The 13,140-nt window shown below is 57.7% G+C and overlaps 1 protein-coding gene across 2 annotated transcripts in view; it reads left to right on the forward strand.

Moving 5' to 3' along the window:
- The window catches only part of DIP2C (disco interacting protein 2 homolog C), a 363,208-nt gene that overhangs the window by 281,844 nt on the left and 68,224 nt on the right, over positions 1 to 13,140 (forward strand). For both annotated transcript variants that reach the window (XM_032881692.1, XM_032881693.1), the window contains 6 exons: positions 56 to 192; positions 1,312 to 1,520; positions 2,403 to 2,517; positions 2,981 to 3,182; positions 7,668 to 7,777; positions 8,947 to 9,027. In XM_032881692.1, coding sequence (XP_032737583.1) covers positions 56 to 192; positions 1,312 to 1,520; positions 2,403 to 2,517; positions 2,981 to 3,182; positions 7,668 to 7,777; positions 8,947 to 9,027 — 854 coding nt within the window. The remainder of the gene's footprint in view (positions 1 to 55; positions 193 to 1,311; positions 1,521 to 2,402; positions 2,518 to 2,980; positions 3,183 to 7,667; positions 7,778 to 8,946; positions 9,028 to 13,140) is intronic.

Raw genomic sequence — 13,140 nt, forward strand, 5'->3', positions numbered from 1 at the left:
CCTCGCTCTCTGTCCCTCACTCTAACATGACCCGTGTGTCCGGTCTTGCTTTCAGCCATTATGTGTGCTGTGAAGCCGGACGGAATCCCTCAGCTCTGTAGAACGGATGAGATCGGGGAGCTCTGCGTGTGCGCCATCGCGACGGGCACGTCTTACTACGGCCTCTCGGGCATGACCAAGAACACCTTCGAGGTAGGTTCGCGGGGGCTCCTTCCAGGGGGCCCTGCAGGTGCGCAGACGCAAACGAGAAGCTGGCAGTGTCTTGATGGAACGTGTTCATTGTAACTAAAATGGTCTCACTTTTTGCTGCCAATTATATAATTTTCAGTAAATTTGACTTCTCAGCATTTCTCACTTTGTAGCCAATGTTGGAAAAAGGCAAGAATCGTCTTTGCAAAGGGTTTTCTGTATATATCGCCGGTCCCAGGTCTGTCCGTTTACTAAGTGCTGCAAAGACACTGTAGCTCGGGGGCCGGGCACAGCCATCCTGGCCTTACCGGGCCCCCCACGGCCTCCCTGCCATGGCCAGGTGTGAACACACACATGTGGCAGGAGCCGGTGTGTGTGTGCACGCGATGTCTGCCAGCATGTGTGGCTCACGGTTCGAGTCCACATGGGCCTCGCTTGCCCGCAGGCCGCGGTACCCTCTGCGCCCATCCGCCGTGCTCCCGGAGCTGACCTCTCACCTGCTCGGGTGGTGCCTTACCCTTGGAGGGGCGCACGCAGAGGACCTCACACATGGAGGATGGGTCCCCGTCTGGGACCCGTCTCTTCCAATTGAGAACATGCCGTAACGTGCGGCCTCGTGCGTGCGTCTCGGTGGAATGTGGACTCGAGTTTCCAAAATGTCCCTGAAGCCGGATGGAGTCTGCCTAGAACCCCCATTCCCCGGCTCTGCAACGTCCCCACAGGCTCTGAGGACCGGGTGCGGGCTCGGTGCCCTGAGATTTGCTTCCTTTCTCATGTCGTCCTGATAAGGAAACACTGATGAATGTGGGTCATTTGACAACTTGTAAAACGCGTTTTCAGTTTTCCATTTATCAGTTTGATGCTGTGGATTTAAAACAGAAGATCTGATTAGTGTTCATTAGACAATCGTCACAACCTCTGGTAGCACTTCTTGGGTTCGGAAGCCCTGGAAGGAAGCCAGTGGGTGGCCTGCCTGCGGGCAGAAGGGGACAGTAGGGGCAGCGGACGGGGACAGTGCTTTCTGCAAGGTGTCGCTGCCAGACTATGGCTGGTTGGCCCGGCTCCGGGGTAGGGGACGGTGGGCGCTCCCCCCCCACACACTCACAGCTCATGTGTCCACAGGTGTTTCCCGTGACAAGCTCAGGGGCCCCTGTCGGCGAGTACCCCTTCGTCAGGACGGGCCTGCTGGGCTTCGTCGGCCCCGGGGGGCTTGTCTTCGTGGTGGGCAAGATGGACGGACTCATGGTGGTCAGCGGGCGCAGACACAATGCTGACGACATCGTGGCCACAGCGCTGGCCGTGGAGCCCATGAAATTCGTCTACAGGGGAAGGTGGGTGTGCCCTCCGGGAACTCAGCACTCAGTGGTTTGCACACGGTGCTTTTTATATAAAAATGCACAAATTCCTTAAGCCGATGGGATGCGGTGACTCCTGACACGCCAAATAGTTCCGAGAGTCCAGTTTCATAGGAGTATCCCAAGCCCCAGACCTGAGCTTCCATCACCTCCCTCCTATGCGAAGTAAAAACATTTATTTAAAAAGCCTATTTTTTAAGTAAATACACGAAGAAAAGAGCCAAATATTCGTCTGGGTGCAGATCATCTAGAAAGACGGAAAGGTAACCGTCGAGCCGCAGACTATACGGGGAGACTGAGTCCCTGACGCGCCCCTACCCCACCGGCTTGCACGCTACGTGTTAAGTTCGGGATGTCAGCTGCTGCGTGTTTGGCTAATTTGAAGGAAATCTTGAACGGCTTTCGAGTCTTATTTCCGCTTGTCAGGCCGACGGGAGTAGAGGTGGTAGACACTGGGGTGTTAGGGCCCATGCTCCTTGTCACGGTGCAGGCTCTAGGGTGGGGGGGGCGCTCTGGGGTCAGAGCCCGCAAGGCCGCGTTGGCCGAGCGAGACAGGCACGTGGGCAGAAACCCGCTCGTCCCAAACAGAACGTTCCCACTGACGTGCGGAAGATGACCTCACAGGAGCAAACCCCACGTGCGGCTTGCGGGGCTTCCCCAGTCTCGGGGCCAGCAGGCGCGTCCCGCAGGGTGGGTGCCCGGCAGCCCGTGCCACGGCGGCCGCGGCGGGAACTGCGGGCTGCTCTCCGCACGGTTCCCGCTCCAGATCCAAGGCTGCCCGCCCCTGACCACAGAAGCACCCTTGCCGGCACGTGTCCAGCGCGTGCCCACCGCGCTCGGCCCTCTCTGTGCCCGCAGGATCGCCGTGTTCTCGGTGACCGTCCTGCACGACGAGAGGATCGTGATCGTGGCCGAGCAGAGGCCCGACTCCACGGAGGAGGACAGCTTCCAGTGGATGAGCAGGGTTCTCCAGGTAGCTCCTCCCCCCGGCCGGCCCCCCCGCCTCCCTCCACCCCGGCCGGCAGGCTGTGGCCGCCCCTGGCAACGGTGGCCTGTGCTCCTCGACCCTCCTCCGCCACATGAGAAAGGGCGTCGACCGGGAAACGTAACCTCCTGCTGGGAAAGTAACGAGCAGATGGAGGGTCGGGATCCTGGGTCTGCAAACCTGGCCGCCTCTGTTCACTTGGGGGCGTCACAGGCGACAGGGTTTCTTCTCATCTTGAGGTTATATGTCCTTGCCCAGGTTCCTTTCTCGGGGCGCGCCGTGCTCCACAAATCCCACGTTCAGTTAGCCGACGTGCAGGGCCTGCAGAGACCGTCCTTCTCTTGGCGTCGACGCCGCACGCACACGTGGCAGACGGCACTCGGTCTGCGGTTTGCTCCTGTCCGTCTGCGGTACCTGTGCTCACGTGCTTCCCTCTCCCGTGACTTTCCAGGCGATTGACAGCATCCATCAAGTTGGGGTTTACTGCCTGGCCTTGGTTCCAGCAAACACCCTCCCCAAAACCCCACTCGGCGGGATCCACCTGTCAGAAACGAAGCAGCTCTTCCTGGAGGGCTCACTTCACCCCTGCAATGTCCTGATGTGCCCCCATACCTGTGTCACAAACTTGCCTAAACCTCGACAGAAGCAACCAGGTAGGGCTCATGGGCCGGAGGGTGGTGCAGAGCCCGAGCGGCTCTCAGGAAGCAGGTGCCGTGGGGTCCCTTTCCCGGTCCGCGTGCGCCCAGGGCGTGACCCTGCCCGACCCAGGGTGCGAAGCAAGGGCCCTGCTGGGACAGCCTGGTGTGCGGGGGGATGGGCTGGTGGGGGCCTTGGGGAAAGAGCCCCCGTCTTCCCGGAGGAAGTGCTGACTGTTGGTCTGGCCAGGGAGCCCCGTGGCCTGCCTTCCCTGTGTGCACGTTACAGTTACATGGGTCCCCCGTGGCTGATTCAGGGGTCAGAGCCACAGAGGTGTGGGAAGCTGCTTGGAGCACGCTATTGTGTCACGGTTGTAAGAGCGAGTGTGTGTCCATACCTTGTGGTTTGGGGATCTGTAGTTACCCGTTGTCTGACTTTGTCTTCCTAACAACTAATCGGTCGTGCTCCTCGCGGTTACACACGGTTATCAGTGAGAGGGACCCGATCGCAAGCCTGTGGAAGGTGGCGCCGCAGCTCTAATGCCTGCATGGGGATGGGGCTCCCAGGGCCTCCGGGGGTGCACATGGGGGTGGCCGGGCACGGGCAGCGGCTGTATTCTGCAACAACGGCGGGAGCTCCCGGCGTGGCCATCGTTTCCACGTGTCGTACACATGAACTCCTTCTCACGGAGCCCGTGCGGCAGGCACTCTCCTGTCCCCACTCCACAAACGACGGGGTCAGGGATGGACCAGCAGTGGTGCGTGCAACCACGTCCGGCGTGGCCACGGGGCTGAGTTCGCGGAGTCAGTAGAGGCGGCTGGGTCGCTGTGGGGTGCAGCCCACTCGGTGGGAACACAGGGACTCGGGCCTGCGCCCCCACGTGGGCCTGGAGGAGGGAGCGGGTGGTCCTGTGTGGTTGAGGTGAGGGTGCTGGTGCCGTGGGGGGCATCTCTCATGTAGAGCCGAGGTCGGCCTTCGTCCCTTGTTGCCGTGCCTGTGATGCGGACACTGTCACGTGGCGGCTGGAAGGGGTAGCGTTTTCTCTCCTGTGAGGCGTGGATTCTCCAGAAACACATACAGTCGCCGTCTGCTTTCGGGGCAGACAGCTCTGCAGTCTTCATCGCATTGCCACGCTGTCCCCGGGTTCCTTACATTCTGGGTTCCCTGAACTACATACCCTCCTTATTTCTCTTTTCTCAGTCACTGGTTTATAGCTTTCCTGCAGGAAACTGTAAAGTTGTAGCTGACAGAGTATCCATTTCTTTAAACTCAGTGGGCGCACGGCTTCACGTGGAGAGCCACCACAACACACAGCATTGCCCTTCCGTGGGCGTATCAAAGGGATGAAGATCTTTTGTCACCTGTTGTGTCAGAGCACGAGCAGCTGGGGGAGGGGGAGAGCAGTGGCTCCGTCTGGGAGGGGGTGTCTGTGAGTGGAATGGACGGTGGTGGCGGGGCCTCTGGAGGTGTCCTTGTGCACACTCAGAACTGGTGGCGGGGCCCCTCGGCATGTCCTTGTGCACACTCGGAGCTGGTGGGGGTGGCCCTCAGGTGTCCTTGTGCACACTCGGAGCTGACTGCCCTCGCCCCAAACCTGCTTACTTCCATTCATCATCACACACCACAGCCCCAGGGCCCGGGCACCAGTGGTCTCAGGAGGGGAAAAGCTCATGTTGAGTCCCATGGGTCATCGTTTGTGAACTCAGGACAGGTGTTTACAGTGGGTGATGGTTGGCAAATGCGAAGTAGTTTCTGGAGCTGCCGGGCGCCGTGTCCCTGCCAGATGTCAGGGTTGAGGGGAGAGGCCCAGGCGCTCTGCCCGCAGTGCAGTGTCAGAGCGCCGAGGACAGCCTGCTTCCTGGGGGAGCGAGCACGGTGGCTACGGGGGGAGGTGGCTGGGTTGTTCACCGACCGCAGCTGCTGCAGGGTGAAGGACTGAAACTTTGTGTGATTCGATTTAAGGAAACCATTTTTTAAGAATATCTGGTGTCTTATCTTTCTGGTTAAATATTGAAAGTTTATGTAATTCTTAGTCTGAAAAAAAATGTTTTTAACAAATACTCGGCAGCTTAGAGGTGCTGGTCCACTTTCCTCCCTTGGCTGACGACCTGTAATGGACCTAACGGGTGCATTTCCCCGAAGCCTCAGTTTCCTGGAGCACAGTGAGGGAGTTGGACCGGGTGGTTTCTGAGGCTCCCTTGGGAGAGATACACTTGGAACAAGCACCCAGAGCCCAAGCAGACAGTTAGTAAGGCCGTTTTTCTGTGAGGTGTTGCTAGAGGCTTCAAACAGAGCCCCTAAAATGCAGATAAACTGTAGATAAGCCAGTTGCCCCTTTTACTAGATGAATTCATTTGCTCAGCTGACAATACATGTACTGAGTATCTTAACTGAGCACAAGTGTTAAAAGTACCTTTAACCCACCAGCTGGGCCAGCAACAGTATTATAAACCTGAGGAAACCACAGGGGGGCGGTTAGCAGGCCCCAGGATACATTGTATCAGAGCCACGGGAGGGCCACAGGGGAGGGGGAAGGGGGGAGCAGCTGCCAGGCCCTGTGTTCCCCAAGGAAGCGCCCTGGTCCAGGCTTCAAATCCTGTGGCAGCCAAGTGTGGCTGGGTGTCTCGTGCACATGCCAGCCTCATTCAGCGAGGCCGGGAGAAGCCTCAGTTTGGGTCAGGGACAGATTTTGCAAGAAAATGCCATAGGAAAGCACCTGTCTCCCAGCCATGCTTAGAAGAGGAGCATTCTTAAGTCCACACTGGGGAGAGACGTGAGGTCCAAGCTTTGCATCCAGACAACTCCGGCAGCGACAAACGTTGAGGAAGGAGGGACCGCCTGCCTGCCCCGGAGGAGTGCTTCTCCCCTCGATTGAATTCTTCACAGAATCACGGAGAATATTTCTGGTCAGCTTAGGCCAGAGTGGAATCCCGAGACTGTCCCCGCCTCCGTGGTCCCCAAGGATGCTTCACCCACAGATCCCGAGCCACGGAGCGCAGGGCCAGTCGGCGGGGCTCCGTCCACAACAGCAGCAACGGTTACTGTGCACACGTCACCCTGCCGCACTTGCTTCTCATTCTGTTAACTGTGGAAACACCCTTCCTCCTCCAGAATTTCTGTATTATGAGCCAAGAGAAGAGTTCACGACAAATCAGACATGGGGGAGCAGAGTCTGTAAGGCGTGTTCTGTGGCAACACGGAAGCCGGCATCGGGGCTCCCAGACATGGCCTCACATGAGGAAGCCCACGGGAGGAGCCCGGAAGCCTGTGTCCGGGGCTGGTCCCAGCTTTTGGTCCTGCCAGGAAGCCCCTGGGCTTCTCCTGCTTTGCTCTGATGTTGCACATAGTTCCTGACAGCCCAGGTGCGGTGGCTGCGTGTGCGTAGACGAGGATGGGGCTGGCAGTCCTGCCCATCTCCCCAGGGCACGCCGGAGGCCAGGCTGCCTGGCAGCCACTGGCCCCACACCTCTGTCCACATCTAGACTTCTTGAGCTATGGACACACAGCTCTCCGTATGCGATAACATAGTGCACCGATGCCCCGACTTAGAAGCCTGTAGGTTGACCTTTGGTAAAGGTTTAATAAGAAGTTTATTCAGTGGTGACTGGCATCTTGGTTATTTCTGCTGCCTCCTTCGAAGTCCATCCCATCCCTGCCTGCCCTCCTCGCCTCCTGCTCTTGCGCACTCACATGACGGCACAGTCCCCTAAAACGGCGAGCCCTCCCCACTCCACGCACACGCGTGTGTGTGTGATGAAAACAGTGAATGGTAGCACTCTGAGGAACATAGAGGGTGCCTGCAGTTTCTCGTAGTTAGAAATTTTGAGTTTCTGCAGCTCTTTAAGAAACTTGTTTCTTTCTTTGAAAAAGAAAAGAAAGCTATCAGAGTGGATTGTATCTGCCTTTCTCCTGTGAAAAGAGTGTTAGTCATCAAGTCCCTAATGGTGTTGTCCGAGGAACTTTGGACGGGAGCCTCTTGGCTCCGCCGGCTGCGTCTCCGCGGGCCTGGCAGAGAGCCCAGAGCGTGCTGTCCGGGGGACGGACAGTGGCCGTGACTGAGCCCTCGGCAGTGTTCCTGCCTGTGTTACAGGACATGTTTATAAAACCTGCGTAGCACTCTGTGTCCATGGTCCCTCAGATGGCCGCCACGGCAACTCAGGCCAGCCCCACACCTGTGGTCCGGAGCCCTGATGGCTGGCAGTGAGGCGCATCTGTGTTCTTCCCTTCTCTGCTGCGTCGTTGCTCAGAGACGCTAACATAGATAGATCCCAGCATCCCCCCAGCACGAGAATAGAGGCAGTAGGATTCGCAAAAGCTTATTTCCGACCTGTAACCGAGACCTTGGAGTTTGCCATCATTGTCGTTGTTGGGACACCCTGGAAGCCCTGTTCTAATAAGACTTGCTCAGAGCATGACCTTTGGAGGGCTTTCCCCAGGGTGGGCGCTACGCCACGGTGGGAGGTCCTGTTGTAAGTTCACCTGTTTCCCCATGTTCTTTCTAGAAATCGGCCCCGCCTCTGTGATGGTGGGGAACCTGGTATCTGGGAAGAGGATCGCACAGGCCAGCGGCAGGGATCTGGGCCAGATTGAAGACAATGACCAGGCCCGCAAGGTGAGCCCGAGGCCGGGCAGCTCTCTGAACCCTGTGCCCCCAGGCAGCTGTGTCACTGACTGCCGGTCCTTGTGTACCACCGGCCTCTTGCTTCAGGCCTGTCCGTCCAGCAGACGCACTGTATCATCCCCCAAGGGAGCTGTGTCTGTTGGGGGTGCACAGATGGGCAAGCAGAGGCCTGTGGCTGGCATCCGGATGTCTGTCCTATCCTAGCATCCCATGGCACGTGTTTTTCACCTTCCTGTGAACCCTGATTTCATGCCCAGACAGCCTCACAGCAACCTGGCTACAAGGCTTCAGTCTCGTAATTGTTGGGACTCAGGAAAACATAAATTCACAATCCCGGCTGGGAAACCAGGCATCCTAACACGTCCGTAAGGGCTGCAGGAGAACTATGGCGCCACACCCACCTTACACAGCACTCGGCTTGTCTCCCCATCACAACCTCTCAGACTTGGGGACTCCGATGAGTCACCGGACGATGGCCCCAGTCTGTGTGAGCTACAAGGAAATGTCACAGAATCAAGCATTTAAAATATTGCCAGTTTGGTAACAAATAGAATTACGATCACTGAAAGCACTTGGTCACCATGTCCCCACGTCAGAGGTTGTTTCTGTTAATGAAGTAGATTAAGGGGTATCTGCGTGTTTCTTATGACCGGATACGAGGTGGGCTGGTCTTTTTCTTGCTATAGCCCGAGTCTGTGGGAGGCATGCAATCTGTGTGGTTGGCGGTGCTGTTGACCGACCTCAGGGAATGACCATTCTGAAAATAGCCAATAGAAGAGAACCCGTTATAAGAACAGGGTCGAACTTATTGTGCCGTTGTAGCACCCAGAAACCACCCTCTTCTGGAAGCCCAGGAGAAGGGATTTTCTGTGCTGGCAGCTCCATCTGTAAGGGGAATGCAGGTCTACCAGCCTGGGCAGATGGCGGGAGATGTCCCTGACCAGGCACAGCGCCACCGCCCAGGCGCGTCCAAGTCGCCACAGCGCCTTCCAAGTCATCCAGGAAAAACCCCGTGAGCACGGGCTTAGTCTCCCCGTTTTGCTCGACAGGGCTGTCCCCGTTCCCCTGTGGGAAAGTGCGCTGCTCTGAGCCACACAGGGTATCTGTGCGGGCGCGGTCTGTTCGGACAGCCTGACGCTAACGCCTGTGCTTTGTTCCAGTTCCTTTTCCTGTCGGAGGTCCTGCAGTGGAGGGCGCAGACCACCCCCGACCACGTCCTGTACACGCTGCTCAACTGTAGGGTGAGGCCCGTTGCACGCGACTCTGAGGCGGCTTCCTGTTCTTCCCACTCAGTCCTTTCACTCCACTGTTATGTGACATCCTTCTCATTTATTTGTTGCCTTTTCACATGATTTTAGCAATTTTGGGGGGCGATATCTCCCCCAAAATCAGGGAACAGTTCAGACCTATGGCACGTTTTTGTGTTTACTTTTGTCGGTAAGCTACTTCTTCGTAAGTAGGAAGTGAGGCTTTCATTGTAGACTTTCATTCTTAAGAAAGAAAATCGTTTCTGTTTCACAAGCGTGATGAAGGTTTGTGCTGACATTTCCGTTGGAAAAGTAAGCTCATCCAGTACCATTCTGCAGGGGACCTTAAGAATGAGACCTTCAATATGCAAGCAAAGAGTATTAACAATAAAAATCAAATGCGAAAAAAAAAATCAAATGCGAAAGTCTTGATACACTTAACTTTTCTTTTGCTGTGGAAGTAAGCCCGACAAGTAGATTTTAACTTAGTTCTTCCTGACATGTGTGGGTATGTGAGATTGGAGGAGGTTACGGCCACTAAGAATCATAAAAGATCAAGATCTGGGTGTGCAAATCCACCTCCTGCAATGTACAGTCATTGCTCAGAGACAGGTGAAAGGCGGTGCCAACCACATAACTGGGTTTCGCATCTGGACATCCAGTTATCAGACTAGTTTCTGTGGGACGCAGCTCCCAGAAGCAACCTCTGGTCTTTACCGCAGATGTCCCAACTGTCTCCAGTAGCTGTGGGTGCTGAGTTGACCCAGTGGGTCACTCATTCCTTGAATCTGTCCAAGGCGTCCCCCAGGAAGAGTCTGAGAAAGCGCTCCTGCCACCCTGGCCTCCGTCACGGCGTCTGCCCCGGGCCCAGTGTTCCTGGCACTTACTCTCCCATGCTCCCAGGCACATGGAGACAGGAGGTGCTGCATCTGGGCTCCTGAGGATCTGTGCAGTTGCCTGAGCCCCTGAAACATGCCTACCCTCTCTCCTCTTCCCTGCATTCGCTCCTTCCTCAGCCTCTAAGTACAGAACAGACTCTGCTTTCCCTGCCTTCCCGACACCGCTGCAGAGCTGGTGGCCCTCGGCTCTAAAGATTCCCCTCTAATCTCTTCCTCTGACGTGTCCTGTCCTTCCTATTTGTCCTGGAGACTGTTCTTCCTCCGTGGTCTCTCCATGGTCCTCCAGAGATTTCCAGTAGCCCCTGCAGAGTGATGACCCAGAGGGAGAACCGTCCTCTGCCCCCCGGGGAGGGACATCTGCTCCAGGGCTTATGCCCTTTGCTTAGTTTCCCAGACACTGCGGTGGCACTGGACTCGTAGGTATGACATGGCGCCTTCCGTCAACTCAAGAGGTGAGACAGCAAGAGGCAGGTCCCCATCCCGTCCACCCACCCCTGCCGCACCCACAGACTCAGAGAGATGCCTGCATGTTCATAGAGGGCCTGTCCCAGCAGGGAGGGAGACTGAGCTGGTCTAGCCACACCCATCTAGCAAGTGCCCCTATGGGAGCAGAGCCATCAGATGGCCCCCGGGTGATGGGCTGATGCTGGGTCCTCTGCAGCTCCTCTAGCCTGGGTGGTGGGTGTTCCCGTCCCTGACCCCGCGACCACGGCCATCTGATGTAGCTAGAGGCTGGATCCCCGGGGAACTGAGTCACCGGAAATGACTCCCGCTTCCTTAGAGACAGTAGAAGATTGGATGGGGAAAAAGGAAGGAAACATTGAAAAAAAAAGTTACAGAAGATGGGATGGGGTGAGGAAGAGGTGAGAGTTGAGAGTGGATCCCCTGAGGGTCAGCGTGCAGGGAGGGTGCTGTGCGTGTACCTCAGGCTTTCCTTCCCCACAGCTCGGTGGGCCTGGGGGCGTGGCCTGAGCCCTCGATGGGCGGGGCCTGCACTGGGCCTGCGGACCAGCCCACCACCTGCGGCCCTGCCCCGATGGCGCAGCTGCTCTGTGGGGCTGCAGGTCGCCGCCGCCATCTTGTCATTGGTCGCTTCCCGGCAAGCCTGGTCCTAGCTCGGCCACGCAGGACGTGTGTCTCGGAATGGCATTTGCAAATGCGGTGAGCGTCGTGCGGGGGGGCCTCGGCCCTGCAGAGCCTAAGCCCCGACCCTCAGGCCGAGGCCCCCTCCTGCCGGCCGAGGCCCCGCGCGGCTCCCAGAGCGGCCTCGGGCTGCGCCCTGGGCCAGCGCGGTCACTGCAGGCCGGGGAGGCTGCCTGAGACCTTGTGTTATTTTGAACAAACCTCAGCCACGTGTTTTCACCCTTTTCTTTAACTTTACCAACGTCTTTAGAACTTCAAAACGTAAACCCTATTTGGCTTTTTCTTAATTCCTTGAGTTTTCTCCTCCTCATTTAATTTCATGGTGAACTTCAAAATGGTGCTCAAATTCACCGACATTGACCCTGAAAGTTCTGGCCTCGGGACAGGCTTGGGCATCCTGTCAGGATCCCCGAAGCTTCCTTTAGTGGAGGTCAGCCCTGATGGCTCCGGGATGGTGGTTTATGCTCCTGGTGGGCAAACCCCGCCTTTTCCCGTGGGGGCTGATGGGGTCATGGGTTGCCTCTTCGGGGGCCGCAGGCCTGTGGCCCCTCGTTGGTGTTCAGAGCCCACGCTGGTGGTGTTTCTCTGGAGGCAGGAGGCTGTGTGGTAGCAACCACCCAGGAGTCAGGCGGGCGTCGGCCTATGCCTGCGGGAGCGGGGAGAGACGCAGCAGCCTGGCCCCCCATGGACGAGCGCTCCCAGACCCAGCACAGCCCCTCCGGGCGGCCTGGGCGCCCTGTCCCCGTCGCTGACTCTGGAACCTGTGGGGCCCTCAGGGCCTGCTGGACGGTGGGGCTCTCCTAGAAAGCCACCAGCAGCCTCGTGAACTGTGTCAGAGGTCACCACAGATAAAGGGCAGTACCACAATGAAACTTCCCCTTTTCTAAAGTGTGTCAGTGGGAATTTTCACACCCTGGGGCCAACACGTCTTTCCAGACCTGCTCACGCCTGCTGGTTCTGAGCTGACGGAAAAGCTGGTCATGGATAGGGGTTTGGCCTCGGATCTCCCGAAACTGGCGGGAAGGTCAGCTCCTGAGCTGGAGCCGTCAGAGCAGGAGCGCTTGCCCCCCGAGATGAGTCAGGTGCACTGGCAGCCAGAGGGCACAAGACGGATGGACAACAGGGCCAGTTCTGCGGGGATGTGAGGAGGAGCCCCTCCTGCCAGTGCCATCCACTGTGGCGTGCTGCCACCTGCCAGCCACCGGCCTGTCCCCGCTGGGCAGTCAGCAGACGGTGCCGGCTGTCCCCCAGGGTGGGGAGACGGGGCGGTCCCTACCTCTGCCAGCATGAGGCTGGGGCCGGTCCCAGGTCCCCATCAGCTGTGCCCATTTTCACTTTGAACTGCCTGAGGGACGTTTGGGTCCAGGAGCATGTTCATTTGGCTCCAGCGAACAGTGGTGGTCTCCAGGAGTGGACACTCAGGGAGTGGCCGGTGTCGGGGGCTCTGAGCTCTCAGGATTTGGCTGCGTCTCCCGCGGCAGCCTCCGGTCTCCGTGTTTGCCCAGTGTTGCCATGCTCTGCCATGGGTGGCTCCCCCAATATCTTGCATTTTAACCTTTCTTATAAGAGAGACAGTGGAGGGAAACATGGGCAATGAAAGGGTTCACATCACAGAAGTGTAAGCAGACCCCGTGCCCCACAGGAAAGACCAGTCCCAGCCGGTGGGAAAGGGCCGGAGCCTGAAGGCGGCCCCCTGTGGCCTGGGCACTGCTTCCACATCGGCGAGGGGAACATGTCACTTCCTCGAGCTCGACCCAACAGTCCGTTAGTTTGTGGGTGATTTTGGCAAACATGGAGTTTGCATCCTGACGGTGAAAGTCCCCACCCCCCAAGCAGGTGTTTCTTACAGGCCATATTACCAGGATTTCTCTTGTGTTCCCCGAGCAGCCCTGTTACTGGCGTGCCCCTTCCCATTCGCAAGGGACCCCTGGGTCTGATCACTTCTTTGCACTCAGCGTTACCCTCCTCCTGCTCGGGCACGCTCACCGCTCTGGCCTGGGGCTTGACTCTCCGCACGTGACGTACGCATTCCCGGAAAATTGCGGCGTCTCACTGTTGTTCCCGT

Source organism: Lontra canadensis, unplaced genomic scaffold (genome assembly GCF_010015895.1).
Source record: "Lontra canadensis isolate GAN:19392208 unplaced genomic scaffold, GSC_riverotter_1.0 scaffold76, whole genome shotgun sequence".
Taxonomy (NCBI): domain Eukaryota; kingdom Metazoa; phylum Chordata; class Mammalia; order Carnivora; family Mustelidae; genus Lontra; species Lontra canadensis.